This window comes from Heterodontus francisci, chromosome 30, assembly GCF_036365525.1.
Source record: "Heterodontus francisci isolate sHetFra1 chromosome 30, sHetFra1.hap1, whole genome shotgun sequence".
Lineage (NCBI taxonomy): Eukaryota > Metazoa > Chordata > Chondrichthyes > Heterodontiformes > Heterodontidae > Heterodontus > Heterodontus francisci.
Genome location: NC_090400.1, coordinates 57,835,311 through 57,856,869, shown reverse-complemented (window position 1 = coordinate 57,856,869; position 21,559 = coordinate 57,835,311). Strand labels below are relative to the sequence as shown.

General features: G+C 43.2%; 1 protein-coding gene across 10 annotated transcripts in view; it reads left to right on the top strand.

The window, feature by feature from the left end:
• bcas3 (BCAS3 microtubule associated cell migration factor) overlaps nucleotides 1–21,559 on the top strand; it is a 999,028-nt gene that overhangs the window by 225,091 nt on the left and 752,378 nt on the right. For all 10 annotated transcript variants that reach the window (XR_010968797.1, XM_068010741.1, XM_068010743.1 and 7 more), the window contains 3 exons: nucleotides 5,984–6,060; nucleotides 8,253–8,336; nucleotides 19,911–20,081. Coding sequence is in view for 9 of the 10 variants with exons in the window: in XM_068010741.1 (XP_067866842.1) it covers nucleotides 5,984–6,060; nucleotides 8,253–8,336; nucleotides 19,911–20,081 (332 nt within the window). In the remaining variant the exon portion in view is untranslated. The remainder of the gene's footprint in view (nucleotides 1–5,983; nucleotides 6,061–8,252; nucleotides 8,337–19,910; nucleotides 20,082–21,559) is intronic.

Genomic DNA, 21,559 nt, shown 5'->3' with positions numbered 1-21,559 from the left:
TTACTAGTGAAAACAACAGAAGTCTGGATTGAGTGTAAGCAAAAATTGTGATATTGGTCTACAACAAGCTAGCTCCTATTAATATAGTATAACTTTAAGAAAATGGTGCCAAGATGCTTCACAAAAGGTGGAAAATATTCAGACACTGTACCTTGAGAAGCCAACAATGAGGTTGAAGAGGTTGGGTGTGAAAGTACTTTTGAAGGTAGGAAGCAATGTACCACGTGAGAGAGGTTTAGGAACAGAATTTCAGTTATGGCCTCTCCAACAATGCAGCTGTACTAGAGCACTGTACTGAAGTGGTTATCTTAGATTATCTACTGAAGTCCTGAAATGGAGTTTGAAGCCACAACCTTCTGATTCAGAGGGAAGAGTGCTATCAATTGAGACAAACTTCAGATCTTAGTTTTATGGTAGCCTGTCAAGAATCAGATCACTAGTTGTTACAAGACCCAAATATGATCCCAAAATAGTGACTTAAAAAACAAACAATGAATTGTGTGACCATTCCTGAATAATGTGTATCATAAGCTAAATTTGTACCGACCAAGTTTCTAGCTGCAAACAAGTGACAATTGCTGGCTTTGGTGATTTTAGGCAGTATTTTTCAATGTTGTTTGTCAGGTTTGATGGTTAATATTTGATGAGATCGCACTGAGGGGTATTAGGCAACAGTGCCCGGTGCAGGTCACAGGTCACAGAGCCTGTCCATCGTAGTCAAAGTCAGTGGTGTTTTGCTGACCTCAACAGTTAGTGCTTTTAGGAAATCTGGCAAACCATGCCAAGGACCATTTCCTAATCTGCTTATTTACTTATATTTATTAACACTTTGAGGACTGCAATGAGAATATATATTAAGTAGATATTTGGAGTATAAACACCAGCATAGACCAGCTGGGCTGAGTGGCCTGTTTCAGTGCTAAAAATTCAATGTAATTATATATAAATAAATATATGAATAAAATAACTATCTATAACACATCTGCATGCACTTCCTGTTTGCACCATTCGACTTCCTGATGTCATCCTTTTGTCACACTTTTCCCATTATTCATTCCTCTCTCTCTGTTCAGATCGATAATAAATGTCGACATAAACTCATCACTCTGATTATGCATTTTGACCACTGGACTCCCACAGTTCCCTCAAAATTCTTTCCAGTTATTTTTTCATCTGCCTTTTTTCTGAGTCACCAAAATTTACAATGCCCACAAAAGAGTTAAGCAAAATGAAAATAAAATTAAGTGCCTTGGAACATTTTATTACATTAAATACTGCTATACTCTCAGCACTACATGAACTTCTATGCCTGTGCTGGGACGAGGGAGCAGTACCCCAGGATATGCGCGATGCCAATATCATCACCCTCTATAAAAACAAAGGTGACTGCGGTGACTGCAACAACTACCGTGGAATCTCCCTGCTCAGCTAGTGGGGAAAGTCTTTGCTCGAGTCGCTCTGAACAGGCTCCAGAAGCTGGCCGAGCGCGTCTACCCTGAGGCACAGTGTGGCTTTCGTGCAGAGAGATCGACCGTTGACATGCTGTTCTCCCTTCGTCAGATACAAGAGAAATGCCGTGAACAACAGATGCCCCTCTACATTGCTTTCATTGATTTCACCAAAGCCTTTGACCTCGTCAGCAGACGTGGTCTCTTCAGACTACTGGAAAAGATTGGATGCCCACCAAAGCTACTAATTATCATCACCTCATTCCATGACAATATGAAAGGCACAATTTAACATGGTGGCTCCTCATCAGAGCCCTTTCCTATCCTGAGTGGCGTGAAACAGGGCTGTGTTCTCGCACCCACACTTTTTGGGATTTTCTTCTCCCTGCTGCTTTCACATGCGTTCAAGACCTCTGAAGAAGGAATTTTCCTCCACACAAGATCAGGGGGCAGGTTGTTCAACCTTGCCCGTCTAAGAGCGAAGTCCAAAGTACGGAAAGTCCTCATCAGGGAACTGCTCTTTGCTGATGATGCTGCTTTAACATCTCACACTGAAGAGTGCCTGCAGAGTCTCATCGACAGGTTTGCGTCTGCCTGCAATGAATTTGGCCTAACCATCAGCCTCAAGAAAACGAACATCATGGGGCAGGACGTCAGAAATGCTCCATCCATCAATATTGGCGACCACACTCTGGAAGTGGTTCAAGAGTTCACCTACCTAGGCTCAACTATCACCAGTAACCTGTCTCTAGATGCAGAAATCAACAAGCGCATGAGAAAGGCTTCCACTGCTATGTCCAGACTGGCCAAGAGAGTGTGGGAAAATGGCGCACTGACACGGAACACAAAAGTCCGAGTGTATCAGGCTTGTGTCCTCAGTACCTTGCTCGATGGCAGCGAGGCCTGGACAACGTATGTCAGCCAGGAACGACGTCTCAATTCATTCCATCTTCGCTGCCTCCGGAGAATACTTGGCATCAGGTGGCAGGACCGTATCTCCAACACAGAAGTCCTCGAGGCGGCCAACATCCCCAGCTTGTACACACTACTGACTCAGCGGCACTTGAGATGGCTTGGCCATGTGAGCCGCATGGAAGATGGTAGGATCCCCAAAGACACATTGTACAGTGAGCTCGCCACTGGTATCAGACCCACCGGCTGTCCATGTCTCCGCTTTAAAGACGTCTGCAAACGCGACATGAAATCCTGTGACATTGATCACAAGTCGTGGGAGTCAGTTGCCAGCGTTCGCCAGAGCTGGCGGGCAGCCATAAAGACGGGGCTAAAACGTGGCGAGTCGAAGAGACTTAGTAGTTGGCAGGAAAAAAGACAGAGGCGCAAGGGGAGAGCCAACTGTGCAACAGCCCCGACAAACAAATTTCTCTGCAGCACCTGTGGAAGAGCCTGTCACTCTAGAATTGGCCTTTATAGCCACTCCAGGCGCTGCTTCACAAACCACTGACCACCTCCAGGCGCGTATCCATTGTCTCTCGAGATAAGGAGGCCAAAGAATAAAAAAAAAAGGTGCTATATAAATACAAGTTGTTAAAATAAATTACGTATTTCAGAATAAAATGATTCAATATATTCTTTGTGTCTTTTAATTTCTGGGCTTGGTGTTGAGTATTTTCCCCAGTGTTGTCATGCTTCAATGAGATCACCTTTTACTTTTCCAAACTCCATAGAGTGTAGGCCCATTCTACTCAATCTCTTCTCGTAGGACAACCCTCTCATCCCAGAAATCCATCTATATAATAGTACAATATAACTTAAAGATCTACTGCCATTTAGTCAGGAGGTTAATAGGGGAGAATTTGATCCTCATCACACATTCCCAATGAGGAGGTAGGTTTGATTTCAGCACCCTCCCCGCATCCACCCACCTATTTACTCATCAAATATTACATTATTTGTATTTCCCTTAATGCAGATTGAGCATTTTTACCAACACAAAATAGTGTGCATCAGTTTGAAAGTAAATGCCTTCAGGATAGCATTAACCTATATTTAAGTTTCATTTCTGTATCTGTCTTTGTGCGGGCGGTTAAAGTAGATATGGTGTCCTGTGAATAAACACAAAGCGGGTGCACTTCAGTAAATGCATTTAGAAAATTATCATCCTTCAGGCTTTCTTGACAAGTTATTTCTAATAATAGTAACTGATGGGTGTAGTTATCAGTAAATTAGAAGTAAATAAATCCTGTCCCTGAAATTATGTTGTGGGGTTTCAGAATACAGGTTTAAAATATACGCTTCTGTAACACTAAGCTTCTCTTTGTCTCCTTCTGCATCATTGGTGTCCACTTGTTCAACCCCATGCTTCTGCACTCTCAACTCGCTGCCTAGCTTTTTCTGTCCACCTTGCCACTTCTCTCCTCGTTTCAAAACCCTCTTCAGAATCTTTCTCCTTGACCATGCCTTTGACCTCACCCTAACCTTTTTCATTTCCTCTTGCTGTTTCCCATACCACTTGTTCTTCTGAGTGTCATGACGATGCCATTGAGATATGGATGAAGAAATGTCACATGAATGTGTTCAGCATTTGTACAAGAGTATCCCACGGCATAATTTCAAGGCACCCAAATACAAAGAATATTGATGCTTTTAAGGAAAAGCTGGATAAACATAAGAGGGAGAAAGAAATAGAAGGTTATGCTGATGGGGTGAGATGTTAAAAGCTCATGTAGAGCATAAATACTTGCATTGGCCAACTGGACTGGATGGCCTGTTGCTGTACTGTATATTTAATTCCATGTAGTATTCCTATATCTAGCTGTAATATACTAAAGTCTTGTATTTGCATACAATTTCTTTTGTCTCACTTGTCTCAGCTCTTCACACCTCTGTCAGTTATTTATCATGCTTTACTCATGTTCCGAGCTGGAATTGAAAATGGAGGAGTTTGTGAGATACACTAAACCCTGGTTTCCATGTATTAAGGACACGTACATGTACAGAAGTGAATTTTTGAGTGACATTTATAAATTATATACCTGGATAATGCCCACTTATATATGTACTAAACTAGCCATACTGATTATTTGATTTGTATTTCAGTCTTTCAAGCACAGGAAGCGCTATTGTATCTCTAAAACAGCTGTGTGCACAACCAGCTAAGAGTAAAGTATTGTGTAATGATATTGTGTTTTAGCAATGAATGAAATATGAATGGAACTTCATTTTTGAATGAATGGCACCAGATAGAATCTTTTTTGGGGGGCAGCATGCCAGCGAGCAATTATTTATATAAATAAATGGAACCTCAATATGTAGGAGGGGGGTCAGCTGCCAGTTAATTATCTTGATGAATGCAGCCTCAGTAAATTTTACCAGTCAACACAGGAGGTGGGCCACTCAGCGAGATGCCGTCTAAGTAGATTGTATTGGTTTGTGAAAGAGCGGGAAGGGAGGGACATCATGCCGATCAGTAATTAAGTACATTGATGAATCTGTCCTCATATGGGCTTGGGCTGGGGAAGAATGGCGTGCCAACTGCAAATGCGATAATGAATGCTCATAAATCTGCCCTCAGTGTGTTAATTCCAGCTTCAGGAGCAGTAGACCAGCTAGTAATTGATAGATAAATAAACGCAACACTCTAAAATGCAGTGGTACTTTGCAGGGGCAGGCCCCACTGCAATTAGTTAATTCATTAAATAAATAAATCTGAGCCTTAGTAAATGTAACTGAGCTTCAGTGGCACTAATGCAGGTGTGCATCCATAAATTGAATAAATCCAGTAGGACCTTGGGGAGAGCACGCTGGCTGTGAATTAATAAAGTACGCTGGATATATGCAGAGAAAGCAGGCCATTCACAAATCAATCAATTAAACGGATAGCAACTGAATAGGCAGTCAGGCTTGGAGACATCAGGACAACCACACATTAACTCGTTCATTCTCTCACTTCCTGCCACCACCACCACATCATAACCACTTTTTTATAAGACACTATTTCCTCAACTTATCATCACTGGTGTAAGAGAAGATTCGTTACTGAAAGGTCTGCATTTCATGTAGGTGTAACACTTATTTCCTGTAACACTTTCCCTGTTACACTTCATTGATGACACTCCTGTTGTTTTAAAGCCAACTCACCATGGGATTGTCCAACACACCATGGGAACTCTGCAGTATAAAGAGAGAACCCACCTCAAGGATCAAAGAATTTAAAACCAGCAAGCCTTGCTGGATTTTCATTTTCTTCCAGTTTATGCTGCTTTAACTTTAGGAACCATGATAAAATTTAGTTTGGGTCCAGGCAATGTATTGCTAGTAAAAAAAAGTGTCTCTGCAGTTCTTTCGTGCCCCATGGCCGCATAGCCACTGAGTTCCTGATCTCAGTTGTGAGAAGTTGCTGAATGTGTACTTCCACACAGAGAGAAAGAGACTATCTGAGGGGAGAATCCCCAAAGCATCTTTGTGAACCCATTGGTGGTGAGGTTCAGAGTGACACTGCATTCTTGGCTGTGGATGATGTGTAGCCACCTGAGAACAGAATGTTTAATATTTTTTATTTTTTCCCCCTTTTCCAGGTTGTTTTCCATGTCCAGGGCCAAACCCTAACCCAGTAGCGTTGGGAAGCCGCTGGCTTGCCTATGCTGAAAACAAGGTAAGTCTGGAAGCTTGGAAGACTGAAATACAAGTTGATCTTTTATTGTTATGCTTTATAGAGCTGAATGTTCCCTGAGTGCCAGTACATTCAGCAAGTGTGATATGCCAGCACAGGACAATAAATAATGTCGCTATAAGGGAAAGTCAGAGACCGGGTAGTCTGTGGTTGATGCCTCAGTTCTTGACTCTCCAAAGCCTTTCTATGTCAGCAGTGTGATGAATACTCCCCACTTGCCTGAATAGGTGCAGCTTCAACAACATTCAAGAAGCTCAGCACCATCCAGGACAAAGCAGCCCGCTTGATCACCACCCTAAACATTCACTCCCTCCACCAATGGCAAAATGAGGCTGCCGTGTGTACCATCTAAAAGGTGCACTGCAGCAACTTGCCAAGGCTTCTTCGGCACCTCCCAAACCTGTGACCTCTACCCAGGGCACTAAGTGCACGGGAACACCACCTCATCCAAGTTTCCTTCCAAGTTAAACACCATTCTGACTTGGACATATATCACTGCTTTTTCATTTTCGCTGGGTCAAAATCCTGGAGCTCCCTCCCTAACAGCACTGAGGGAGTACTTTCACCACACAGACTGTAGCGGTTCAAGAAAGCAGCTCATCACCACCTTCTCAACGGTAACGAGGGATGGGGAATAAATGCTGGCCTTGCCAGTGATGTTCACATCCTGTGAATGAAACGAGTGCAATAACGCGGACATTTTAATTGCTGTCTTCAGCATATTTGCCAGTATGATGTATGTTTTGCAGCTGGATATGAGTGTGCCGGATATAAATTCATTGGCAGCTGATTTTGTTTGTGAAGCTGGTGATGCCGCTGCAGTGTGTGCCTGAATTGGGAGGCCCGAATGCCGGCCCTAAGTTGCGCCTTGGGCTAAAGCCTGGCTACTCGACCCGAACCCGACTACATGTGTCGGATTCGGGTTGGGTCGAAATTCCGAGTCCAGCATTCAAGCTCAGGTCGGGTCGGGCTGGACACTGCTTCTGGGAAGTCCCGGGATCAGGCTAAGCCATGATTCCCCACAACTCCAGCTGCAGGAATAGCCTGATGGCAGAGCAGATGAAGGAGACTCGTGTCGGGTCGGGTCGGGTGCGAAAAGAAATTAAAGGGCTCGGGCTTGAGTCAGGTTCAGGTTGGCCATGGTTGGGTCGGGCCCGAGTAGGGTTTTAATTTTATACCTGAGCTAGGCTTTACCTCGGGCTTCTAATATTAATTGGATGTCCCTGTTGTGCCTCCACAGGCAGCTTGTACAATTGAAAAATTAATATTGGGCTGCTTGCCTCCTTGGCAGTGGCCTGAAGGAGGAGGGGGTGTGGAGAGGCAGTGGGGGAAGGGGGCTGGTGGGAGTGATTGGAATAATGTGGAGTCTGGGAAACATTCCTGCTCCTCCTCCTAGATCCACAGCAATGATTTAAAATTAACATTTTTTTTGTAAAGACAACTTACCTTATGGTGATAGTTGCCTAGCTGCCACTTAAGAGTCCCAAACGGAGAAGGCCGGCCTCTGCTCTGCAATATCAAATTTCAGCGTTGGGGCCTAAAACAGTCATTAGGCCCCATGTTTACATATATAACGTTGGCATAATTGAAGGATAATTGGACCTTGGCTCACAGACAATATTCAGTTTCCAATTTAAAGTCAAAAGTTCTGCCTTTATTTTTATATATTTTCCTGGTAAATTTCCATATCCATATTTATTATGGAAACTGCCTATGTAAATGTGTCACACTCTCCTGATGGTGGACCTGCAGCGCCTCCATTGTTGTGGGACGGGGAGGGCGTGTGTAATGACAGTGAAACAAATTTACATAGACTGGCTCCATTATAAAGGTGACCATAGGCATTTATAATTGAAAAGTTGACAGGAACTGTGTGCAGATGCAACATTTTTAATATATTTATGATAGATAGGTGTCTGTAATATGTATCTATTTTGTCTCTGTATGATGGAATGCATTTCATGTTTTTAATCAAAATTTAAAATACTGCATATTGAAATAAATGACAAAAATGTAAAATTATTTGCCACAGAAATTTCTGATTCTTGGAAGGAAAATGAAAATTGCCTGTTGCCGCACCTTTCTGTTTCTACAAGTCAATAGGAATTAGTAATTGCTACCGAAGTTGTACTGCTTTAGCTAATGTTACTGTCTGTCTTCTTGTCCCTACTCAGCTCATCCACTGCCATCGATCCCGTGGTGGGGCCTGTGGAGACAACGTCCAGTCTTACACTGCCACAGTCATCAGTGCTGCCAAAGTGAGTCCTGCAATGACCCGAAGGAACATAATTAACTGTTTGCTGTCCTTTATGCTGCTTACAGGATCCTAAAATAACACTGTAAATCAGGGCATGAAATCAAGGGTCACAAAACAACAAAATGCTGTGAAGTAGGAAGTCTGAAACTAAATTCAGTTTCAAATGTTTAGTAAAAAAAGTCAATATTATCCTCTTATTTCTTGCTTTGTAAATCATCATGACACAGTCAGGTCTATATCAAATATGCATTTCCATTGACTTCTGTCATTTGTTTTCTAAGTGCATTGCAAATTGGTCAAAAAACATGCAACGTAAGTATATGATGAATGGAAAAGAAATGAGAGAGAGAGACTTAGAAAGAAAACTGGAAGTGATGATAGATTCAGCACTTCCCATGTCTGGACAATGTGGTGAAGCAATTAAAAGCTCAATAGAATGCTGGGATATGTACTCAGAACAAGTCTCCAGAGATTAGGTTGGAACTTGACAGTGCGCTGGTCAGTTCAAATTTACAGTACAGAGAAGAGCAAAAAGTCTGTTTTAGGTGAAAAGTGGACTATCTGTGAGGACGATACAGAAGCTTAAGCTCAACAGCCGGGGTTCTCAACTACGGGCCTGTGCGATAGTTTCAAGGGGTCTGTCAAAAATAACCAATTTAATATATCTGATAGGTAAATGTTATAGCCAGAATACAAAATGTTACAATGTTAGTGTTTGCGCGGTTGAAGACTTTTTAAAAAATGCTCTTTAACTGTGTGGGTAACATAATAAGAACATAAGAAATAGGAGCAGGAGTAGACCATACGGCCCCTTGAGCCTGCTCTGCCATTCAAACAGATCATGGCTGATCTTGGACCTCAGTTGCACTTTCATGCTTGATCCCCATATCCCTTGATTCCCCTAGAGTCCAAAAATCTTTCTATCTCAGCCTTGAATATACCCAACGACTGAGCTTCCACTACCCTCTGGGGTAGAGACTTCCAAAGATTCATAGCCCTCTGATTGAAGAAATTTCTCTGCATTTTAAATGATTGACCCCTTATCCTGAGACTATGCCCCCTAGTTTTAGACTCTCCAGCCAAGGGAAATAGCCTCTCAGCATCTGCCCTAGCAAATCCTCTCCAGAATCTTAAATATTTCAATGAGATCACCTCTCGTTCTTCTAAACTCCAGAGACTAAAGGCCCACTCTACTCAATCTCTCATCATAGGACAACCCTCTGATCCAGGAGTAAATCTAGTGAACCTTCACCACTCTGCCTCCAAGGCACGTATATCCTTCCTTGGATAAGGAGACTAGAACTGTGCACAGTCCTCCAGGAAGCCATGAGACGTTAGGTTTGAATGTTGGCGTGAGAATTAAGAATTTTTGCTCAGCACCAGCAACAGGTTTCACATGAAAAAAAGTAGAACAAAAATAATAAATGTATGTTTAATTGTTTAACTAATTTTTACAATAAAAATAGTTATGTTTTAGGGAGTCCGTGGAATTTTTGTAACACGGAAGGGGGAGCCTTAAAATGCAGAAATGTTGAGAACTGCTGCTGTATGGTATGAATAGAATGAGATTAATGGGGAGGGGGTGGGGGGGGTTGCAGGGGCAGTCCCCATTGAGTTCAATGTAATGATTGAGTGAACCAAGAGCATTATCTCAAATTAATCCAGGAAAGGATACAGCAAAGCCTATGGGCCCTCACAACACCCCGGCTGTAGTACTGAAGACTTGTGCTCCTGAATTAGTTGCACCCCTAGCCAAGCTGTTCCAGAACAGTTATAATACTGGCATCAACCCGACAATGTGAAAAATTGCCCAGCTTTGTCCTGCCCACGTAGAGCAGGACAAATCCAATCCAGCCAATTACCGGCTCATCAGTCTATTTCCAATCACCAGCAAAGTGATGGAAAGTGTCATTGACAGTGCTATCAAGCAGTTTGAGTTAATTCTGGAGAGCCAGCATGGATTTGTAAAAGGCAGCTCTTGTTTGACTAATCTGATTGAACTTTTTGATGAAGTGACAGAGAAGATTGATCAGGGAAATGCAGTGGATTTTGTCTATATGGATTTTAAGAAAGGGTTTGACAAAGTACCACATAAAAGGCTGATTAACAAAATTGAGGTTCATGGAATAAGAGGGTCGGTGTCAGCTTGGATAAAAAATTGCAACAGGAAATGGATAGGGTATAATGAAAAAACAGTGGCAAATGGAATTAAAACAGAGAAGTGTGAGGTGATGCATTTTGGTAGAAGGGATAGGGAGAGCCAATATAGACTTATTGACACCATTCTAAAGAGTGTACAGGGACTGAGGGCCTTAGGGCTTCATGTGCATAGATCTTTGAAGGTGGCGGGACATATTGAGAGAGTAGTTAGCAAAGCATTTGGGATCTTGGGCTTCATAAATAGAGGTATTGAGTCCAAATGCAGGGAAGTTATGCTGAACCTTGAGAAAACACTGGTTAGGCCACAACTAGAGTATTGTGTCCAGTTAGAAAGGTTGGGAGGGTCTTTGAGAGGGTGCCGAGGAGATTTACCAGAATGGTTCCAGGGATGAGGGAATTTAGCTGCAAGGTTAGGTTGGAGAAGCTGGGTTTGTTCTCCTTGGAACAAAGGCGGTTGAGGGGAGATTTGATAGAAGTGTACAAGATTATGACAGGTAGACAAACAAAAGCTGTTCCCATTAGCTGATGGTACAAAGACTATGCAACACAGATTGAAGGTTTTGGGCAAGAGATGCAGGGGGATGTGAGGAAGAATTGTTTTACGCAGCGAGTGGTAATGACCTGGAATTCGCTGCCAACGGGGATGGTGGAACCGGTGACAATCAATGATTGCAAAAGAGAATTGGATGGGCACTTGAAGGAAATAAAAGTGCAAGGCTACTGGGATACAGCAGGGGAATGGGACTGACTGGATTGCTCTACAGAGAGCTGGCATGGACTCGATGGACTGAATGGTCTCCTGTGCTGTTATGACTGAGTCAATAATAACCTGCCATCGATGCACAGATTGGGTTCTGCCAGGGCCACTCAGCTCCAGACCACATTACAGCCTTGGTCCAAACATGGACAAAAGAGCTGGATTCAAGAGGTAAGGTGAGAGTGACTGCCCTTGTCATTAAGGATCCATTTGACTGAGTGCAGCATCAAGGAACCCTAGCAAAATTGAAGTTAGTGGGAATCAGGGGGAAAACTCTTCACTTATTGGAGTCATACCTAGCACGAAGGAAGATGGTTATGTTTGTTGGAAGCCAGTCATCCCAGCCCCAGAACATTGCTGCAAGGTAGTGTCCTAGGCCCAACCATCTTCAGCTGCTTCATGAATGACCTTCCCTCCATCATAAGGTCAGAAATGGGGATGTTCGCTGATGATTGCACAATGTTCGGTACCATATGCGACTCCTCAGATACTGAAGCAGTCCATGCCCATATGCAACAAGACCTGGACAACATTCAGGCTTGTGCTGATAAATGGCATATGACATTCATGCCGCACAAGTGCCAGGCAATTAACATCTCCAACAAGAGAGAATCTAACCATCTCCCCATGATGTTCAATGGCTTTACCATTTCTGAATTCCCCACCATCAACATCCTGGGTGGTTACCATTGAGCAGAAACTTAACTGGACCAGCCATATATATACTATGGCTACAAGAGCAAGTCAGAGACTGGGAATTTTGCGGCAAGTAACTCACCTCCTGACTCCCCAAAGCCTCTCCAACATCTGCAAGGCACAAGTCAGGGAGGTTATAGTGAACCTTTATAAAGCACTGGTTTAGCCTCAACTGGAGTATAGTGTCCATTTCTGGGTACCACGCATTAGTAAGGATGTGAAGGCATTAGGGAGAGTGCAGAAAGGATTTATGAGAATGGTTCCAGGTATGAGGGACTTCAGTTACATGGATAGATTGGAGAAGCTGGGGCTGTTCTCCTTAGAGAAGAGAAGTTTGAGAGGAGATTTGATAGAGGTGTTCAAAATGATGAGGGGTCTGGACAGAGTAGATAGGGAGAAACTGTTCCCATTGGCAGAAGGGTTGAGAACCAGTGGACACCAATTTAAACTGATTGGCAAAAAAAAGGACGTTGATGTGAGGAAAAGGTTTTTTACGCAGCGAGTGCTTAGGATCTGGAATGTACTTCCTGTGGTGAAGGAAAATTAAATTATGACTTTCAGAAGAGAATAAATTTAAGGACTACGAGGAAAAGGCAGGGAAGTGGGACTAGCTGAGTAGCTCTTGCACTGAGCTGCCATGGGCTGAATGGCCTCCTTCGATGCTATAACTATTCTATAATTCTTGGAATGTGATGGACTGCTCTCCATTTGCCTGGAGGAGTACAGCTCCAAAAACACTCAAGAGGCCTAACACCATCCAGGACAAAGCAGCCCACTTGATTGGCACCCCATCCACCACCTTAAACATTTGTTCCCTCCACCACCGGCACACAGTGGCGGCAGTATGTACTGTCTACAAGATGCAGTGCAGTAACACGCCAAGCCTCCTTTGACAGCACCTTCCAAACCTGTGACCTCTACCACTTAGAAGGACAAAGGCAGCGAGCTTCAAAAATGGTGCAGTGTATGTGCAGACGCCGGTGCCATTTTTAAAGGGCTTTAAGCCCTACCGATTCATTTCAATTTTTAAAGGTACAGGTGGAAAAAATTACAATTAAAACTTTATCATCAATTTAAATCCCCCCCTCCCACTCTCCAATGAGTAATCATATCTAAATAACCTTTTCCAGCCAAAAATGTAAAATTTTGATTCCAACCTCCCCCCACCCCCCGAACTTTCTCCATTTTATCTTTCAACCCCTTACCACCATCCTCTCCACCAATCACGTAAGTTTTTGCTGTCCCCCCCCTTCCCCGCACCCTGAAAACGTCACTCCTCCCCCTTCCCCACCAGTGTTTCGTTTCGGATCTCCAAACAGAGATCCGAAGGCGCGGGACTTTGGGCAACCGGCCAGAATATTGGCGTGGGACAGCTGTCGCAACAAGGTAAGTAATTATGCTTTCATTAGCATTTATTTAAATATTTAAATTAAGTTTTCATTGTCGAGCAGTGGGGGGAGGGGGTGGTGCCACGAGCCCTCACCACCGCCGGTAAAATGGGGCGGTCCCTTCTCGGCATCGAGGCCCGTGGTGGGCCTTTCCTGGAGGCCTGTCTCCACCCCCCCCCAGCCACGGCCCCCGACGTCGGCGGGATGCTGGTAAAATCCAGCCCATGGATATGCCACCACCTGCAAGTCCACGCCCAAGTCACACACTATCCTTACTTGGAACGATATTGCTGTTACTTTACTGTCGCTGTGTCAAAACCTTGGTGTACAGGGCACAATTTCAAAGTTTGCGGATGATACAAAACTTGGAAGCATTGTGAACTGTGAGGAGGATAGTGTAGAACTTCAAAAGGACATAGACAAGTTGGTGGAATGGGCAGACAGGTGGCAGATGAAGTTCATTGCAGAGCAGTGTGAAGTGTTTCAATTTGGTAGGAAGAACATGGAGAGACAATATGGAATAAAGAGTACAATTCTAAAGGGAGTGCAGGAGCAGAGGGACCTTGGTGTATATGTGCATAAGTCATTGAAGGTGGCAGGACAGGTTGAGAGAGCAATTAATAAAGCATACAGTATCCTGGGCTTTATGAATAGGGCACAGAGTACAAGAGCAAGGAGGTTATGTTGAACTTGTATAAGACTAATTCGGTCTCAGTTGGAGTATTGCATCCAGTTCTGCGTGCTGCACGTTAGGAAAGATGTGAGGGCAGTGGAGAGATTACAGAAAAGATTCACGAAAATGGTTCCAGGGTTATGGAATTTCAGTTATGAAGATAGATTAGAGAAGTTAGGACTGTTTTCCTTGGAGAAGAGAAGGCTGAGAGGTGATTTGATAGAGGTATTCAAAATCATGAGGGGTCTGGACAGAGCAGACAGAGAGAAACTGTTCCCACTCGTGAGAGGATCAAGAACGAGAGGGCCCAGATTTAAAGTATTTGGTAAGAGAAGCAAAAGTGACATGAGGAAAAACTTTTTCATGCAGCGAGTGGTTAAGGTCTGGAATGCGCTGCCTGAGAACATGGTAGAGACAGGTTCAAGTGAAGCATTCAAAAGGGAATTAGACAGTTACATGAAAAGGAAGAATGTGCAGGGTTATGGGGAGAAGGCAGGGGAATGGAACTGAAGGAATTGCTCTTTCAGAGAGCCTGTGCGGACATGATGGGCCGAATGGCCTCCTTCTGCACTGTAACGATTCTGTGAAAAACCTGGAACTCCCTTTCGAACAGCACTATGGCTGTACCTACTCTACCTGGACTACAGTGGTTTAAGAAGGTTGCTCACCACCACCTCCTCAAGGGCAATTCGGGATGGGCAACAAATGCTGGCATTGCTTGCAGTACCCACATCCCATGAACACATTAAAAAAAAAGAAAGCAGGACCAGAGGACATAAATTTAAATGAGTGAGAAGCAGATATGTAAGGAGGAATTTCATTACTGAAAAGAAAGATAAATGAACCAGGTGAGGTAGTAGAGACAAAAGCTTTGGGAGTAAAGTTGAATGTTACAATGAGAAAGTTAGTATGCTAAAAGGATCAACCTTGGGCAAATGGCCTTTTCTTGTCCTTTTGGCAAAAGTAAATTTATGTGCACTGGGTGCATATGTTTTTCCCTGTCACTATTTTCCCCTCAATTTTTGATAATATTGACTCTATGATTCCCAGCACCCTCTGATAATACTTTATAAGTGACCATTCTTCATGGTTGACCCAAGATAATGCAGAATATTCAATCACAGAGAACATTGCAGCCATGCCTGAACCTCACCTCACCTGATGTACATGTATAATTTCTAGTCAGATAACCACATTGCTTAGGGCGGCACAGTGGCGCAGTGGTTAGCACCGCAGCCTCATAGCTCCAGGGACCCGGGTTCAATTCTGGGTACTGTCTGTGTGGAGTTTGCAAGTTCTCCCTGTGTCTGTGTGGGTTTCCTCCGGGTGCTCCGGTTTCCTCCCACCGCCAAAGACTTGTAGGTGATAGGTAAATTGGCTGTTATAAATTGCCCCTAGTGTAGGTAGGTGGTAGGGCATATGGGATTACTGTAGGGTTAGTATAAATGGGTGGTTGTTGGTCGGCACAGACTCGGTGGGCCGAAGGGCCTGTTTCAGTGCTGTATCTCTAAATGAAATAAATAAATAACCTTCCGAGGGCCAGAATCCCAGTCTCAATGCTCTCTTCCCATTTCCGAAAAGCCAGTCTCTGTATGAGAATTTTAAAGCTTTCACCCTACACACAATTTTCGTGGGGATAAATAAACAGTGCTGACAGAATTCTGGTTCCACATGGAACTCTGATCCAAATTCTTTGTGTTTTGAAGTTTTGAGTTTGTTAGAAGTTTTGAAGATCAATACATGCTGCCCCTCTGTTTCGGTTCAGTTGGGCTGTGATCTTTACTGCCAGATGATAATGAATGGATGTGATACTGGTCACTTGCTCAGTCAGGAAGAAACAGGAGATCAGAAGGAAGAGCAGAGAAGGACAAAGTAACAACAACCACCCACTTAAAAAAAAAACATTTTCTATCTGCGTCCATTATGTTTCCTCTTTTTAACTGAAATTGCTTTCTGGATTCTTGTAACCTAGATTGCACATTGCACCAAATTTGCAGCCTGAATTATACGCATTGTGGAATGTGTTGTGTGATTCTTGTGTTTCAGCCATTCAACAGATTACAACAAATTAAAAGCAATGACAGTAAGGCATCAATTATATTTTGGAAAATCCTCACTTTTATGAAAGAGATTTCTTACAAATATTTCACTCTGAATTTCTACGAAGTGAAGACTACTGTGTGGAGCATCGGTCACTCTCCCAAAAGGGAGCAGTTGAAAAGTCAATACAAAAGATTGAACTTTGGCTATTTTTCCCCAGTTTGGCTCCTCTTCTCGCTCTCTCATTTGTTGGGGTCCTGTACTGCTGGTACTGAATGTCAAGTGTGAGTTTACACAGCAAGTATTGACAGAATATTCAACTACAGGAGGATTTCACAGCCAAATTAGATGCTACTTTTACCCCCTATTCCCACAAATTTCCAGCTTGAGTCACTGGATATATGAGCAGGAACAGGAATCCTGACTGATGTTTTTTTTCTCTCTCGCACAGAGTGCTGATGCCAGTTGTCACACCTCACCATCTGCCCCAGATGAGATAATGTAAACATAAAACTCAGGGTTAAAATGTTGAAAATTATATTGTGCAGTGTTGGGGGTTGAGACATTTAAACTGTAGTTCTGATGAGTGATGACAATTCATTGAGATTAATTCCGCAGATTAGGAGGTTCACTCAGTTTCTTGATAAAATTCTCTTGCCCCCACCTCAAAATAAAATCAACCAGATCACTGCTTTCACCAGGGCTTCAGTATTAACCAGATTTACATTCTCGCCTCATTGCTCTATTTAAATATTTTTGTTTTATTTACTTAAATGTAATATTTAAATCTTCTTTGGCCTCCTTATCTCGAGAGACAATGGGTAAGCGCCTGGAGGTGGTCAGTGGTTTGTGAAGCAGCGCCTGGAGTGGCTATAAAGGCCAATTCTAGAGTGACAGGCTCTTCCACAGGTGCTGCAGAAAAATTTGATTGTCGGGGCTGTTACACAGTTGGCTCTCTCCTTGCGCCTCTGTCTTTTTTCCTGCCAACTGCTAAGTCTCTTCGACTCACCACACTTTAGCCCCGCCTTTATGGCTGTCCGCCAGCTCTGACGAACGCTGGCAACTGACTCCCACGACTTGTGATCAATGTCACAGGATTTCATGTCGCGTTTGCAGACGTCTTTAAAGCGGAGACATGGACGGCCAATGGGTCTGATACCAGTGGCGAGCTCGCTGTACACTGTGTCTTTGGGGATCCTGCCATCTTCCATGCGGCTCACATGGCCAAGCCATCTCAAGTGCCGCTGACTCAGTAGGGTGTATATGCTGGGGATGTTGGCCGCCTCGAGGACTTCTGTGTTGGAGATACGGTCCTGCCACCTGATGCCAAGTATTCTCCGGAGGCAGCGAAGATGGAATGAATTGAGACGTCGCTCTTGGCTGACATACGTTGTCCAGGCCTCGCTGCCATCGAGCAAGGTACTGAGGACACAGGCTTGATACACTCGGACTGTCAGTGCGCCATTTTCCCACACTCTCTTGGCCAGTCTGGACATAGCAGTGGAAGCCTTTCCCATGCGCTTGTTGATTTCTGCATCTAGAGACAGGCTACTGGTGATAGTTGAGCCTAGGTAGGTGAACTCTTGAATCACTTCCAGAGCGTGGTCGCCAATATTGATGGATGGAGCATTTCTGACGTCCTGTCCCATGATGTTCATTTTCTTGAGGCTGATGGTTAGGCCAAATTCATTGCAGGCAGCCGCAAACCTGTCGATGAGACTCTGCAGGCACTCTTCAGTGTGAGATGTTAAAGCAGCATCATCAGCAAAGAGGAGTTCCCTGATGAGGACTTTCCATACTTTGGACTTCGCTCTTAGACGGGCAAGGTTGAACAACCTGCCCCCTGATCTTGTGTGGAGGAAAATTCCTTCTTCCGAGGACTTGAACGCATGTGAAAGCAGTAGGGAGAAGAAAATCCCAATCAGTGTGGGTGCGAGAACACAGCCCTGTTTCACGTCACTCAGGATAGGAAAGGGCTCTGATGAGGAGCCACCATGTTGACTTGTGCCTTTCATATAGTCATGGAATGAGGTGATGATACTTAGTAGCTTTGGTGGACATCCAATCTTTTCTAGTAGTCTGAAGAGACCACGTCTGCTGACGAGGTCAAAGGCTTTGGTGAGATCAATGAAAGCAATGTAGAGGGGCATCTGTTGTTCACGGCATTTTTCCTGTATCTGACGAAGGGAGAACAGCATGTAGCATGTCAACGGTTGATCTCTCTGCACGAAAGCCACACTGTGCCACAATATTTAAATATTGTGCTGTATATACATAACATATCTGAGCTGATGTGTCACTGCAGATTAAGCTTTTTCTCAAAGTTGGTTGAAAACTAGACACCTAATTTTATTGAAAATAAAAATTATAAAGATTAATTTGTAACATTCAAAGAGTTAATCGTCTATAAGAGACCCATTTCTGAATGACTTATGGACCTGCAACAGTTAACCCATATTTGGTATCAATGATGTTGAGCAAATGCGACACTCCTTTATCAGCATTATCAGTACATTTTTGCCAGTTTTCGACTCTGGAATTTCTGCATTTTTCAGAGTTTTAAGTGATCTGTAAAATTATATCGGATTTGATCATGTCTCCTGACAATTTTGTTTCACACTTGGTTGGGGATATCGATGTGGATGCTTCTGAGACTGACTGCTATCCACCTCACCTTGTCCTGTATAAGGCCCAAGGTGAAATCAGTGCTGGAGAAGTATGGCCATTTTCTTCAGTGTCTTAAAGGTGTAAGCAGGTAGTGATAACATACTTGCTTGTGTACTTCGTGAGGAACTTGGATCGGCTTTTAACTTGAAGGGCTGTATCTGCACTTTGGTCTGTCTTCAGTTCACAGCCATCATACAGACACACGGAAGAATGTGTACTTTTTACTTGAATGGTCTGTAAGTGAATTATCTTAATCTTGGAGAGTCTGTCCCCTCCCAACTAATAAACACTTAGGGCCTGGAAGAAATTTGTATGTCCACCAATTAGCAAGAGCCACTATTTTAGAAAGAATAGATTTCAAAAATAGCTACCCCTGTGGTCTAACGAATCATATGTACCTGTCCATTTTTATTCTTTTTCGTGTGCCAATGAGCCAACTGTCAATTAACTGTGTTGACACAAAAGAAATGTGATTTTTGCCTTGAACTGAAGCTAATTGACATTGATTATGGTTGTGCTGTCAGTATTGGCACACATTTGCCAAAAAAAACAGTGACTCCCAAGCCTAAGAAATTGTTCACACCTAATTCGAAAAACTTGCAAATATTGTGACCTTCTGACTTCTGCATGATATCCAGAATTCCATAAAAACTCTTTAGTTCTATCACGATCTAATTACTGTCTTGGCTGCTTCCATCTGCTTTAGGTTGATTTAACCCTAGGGTAGTTAATTGCTTTAGTGAAGCCTGTTTCTGTATTCCCCTGTTACCTGATAGCCTCTAAATGAGCTCTAACGGCTTACGTGAGAGCAGCACCATTAGCATTAATGGAGGGAGCAGCTGATGGCATTTAAAAGGTTAATCAGGCTTCCTGACCATGTACTATCGTCAATATTGTGTGGCGCCTGATTATGTTGGTCTGTGGAAATCCTTTCACTACAACCCACTAACAGACTTTGTGTAAATTGCCAAATCATTAATAATTAAAACAAACGCTTGGCTACTAATTGATCATCTGTAATGTATTTTCTAATCACTGCAGTTAGAGTTTTTAGCACTAATCAAAACAGTTTCCCATTGATTCTCATTTGTTCTGGCTGGAGACTGCTGTGTTTTCTGTGGCTGTACTTGGTGATGGGGTCGATGCTGGTTTTGATTGTTTTCCTTTTTTCTGTCTCTCTCCAAATTGATACAGACACTCAAGACAGGACTCACCATGTTTGGGGAAGCGGTTGGGCGGCTGGCTGGTAGCCTACCCTCGGGGGCAATTGAGGACGAGGTTTCTACACATAGCTGCTCCCGACGTAGCCCACACATCCCCGGAGTTGTCACAATCATTGATACCGAGACAGTTGGGGAAGGACAGGTAATGTGAAAAGCCATAAGTCCGACATTTTATGGCATTCTTGTTATGACACCATCATTATTTGGGTTTCGTCAAAATTCCTCCTATACGGCAAAAACCTGTGTGCAATGCCTATGGTTGCCACCTGTTCCCAACTCCAGAAACAGACAGAGAGTTAAGTAGGGGCAGGGAAGAAGGTAAAATTGTGGCTTAAATTTGTATATGTGCTTTTCTGTTGAAGAAAATTAATTGCAAACTGTAACAAGTTATTAATGGCCTCCACATGATGAGACAGAGTAAGTGGATAAAATGGACATCTAGTTTAAAAGTCAGACTGTTGTCCAATTTTACGTTTGTAGAGGAAGCTGAAGTTGTAGGTTGAATTAGACTAATGTATTTCAGAAAGTTCTATGGTGCCTACTCAATACTAATCAGGTGGAATCCCTAGCAACCCTCTTTGGGTTTCAAAATTATTACTGATTTAACCAAGAAAATATAAGTCATACTGAGTTAGAAGCAGTAGTGATACCTTTAACTCAACAAGCTGCCAATTAATGTGGATGTCCCTTACATATAGTAATGATTCCCTTTTGACTGCAGACGTTTGCAGGAATTAAAACAAGCCACTTGACTTTTATCTAATATAATCTAAAACACTGCAGATGATGGAAATCTTAAAAGAAATATAGAAAAAGCTGGAAACACCCAGCAGATCAGTCAGTATCTGTGGAGAGAATAGACAAGTAAATATTTCAGGTGTAGGCCCTATTTCAGTTTGCTGTTCCAGTAATTTCAGCCACCAACTTCCGTTGTTTCCTGCTGGTCTACATACAGTAGCCTGATTTTATTAGTCATTTTATGTAGTAAATTGAGTGCCAAATGAATGCTTAAACTCTGGAAGTCAGTAATTGTTTATCTGAATTATTGGAACTCGGGATGTCATGAACTAAGCTTCATTTTAGCCAGCATCCACCGCAGCAACTGACAGTCTGTTCTACAGCTTAACAGCTCTAAGTATGGAAACGTTATTCCATAAGTTTCATTTTGCTTCTGACTTCTTTAAAAGCAAGTCACAAGGGGCTGTAGGCAGAAAGGGCTGAGGAGGAAAGCTCCAAACACTGATTCCAATTGGATGAGTGCAATGTGACTGAAAGCATGCCATTCAATTTAGTAAGTGAGGTTGATGAGTGGAGGTGGTCTCATAATGCCAAAGTGAAAAGAAGGTAGATATTCTCACAACATGCCTGTCTTGCCAGGTTGTTAAACTTTTCCTGTCGTTAGTCTGCTGTCCTGAGAAAGGTAGAACTCGGCACCCCTGCTACTTTCCTCTACATAGTTCTGTTAACCATCTTAAGTGATCTTCTCTATGAGCCCAGCAGGCCATGTCTCCTCTGATGAATTTAATTGAAAAGGCCTGTACGTCCACATCACTCCCCTCCTTGTTCTTCCACCATTTACCTGAGCCTTTATGATCATCTATTGCCTGTTGTTGACAGCAT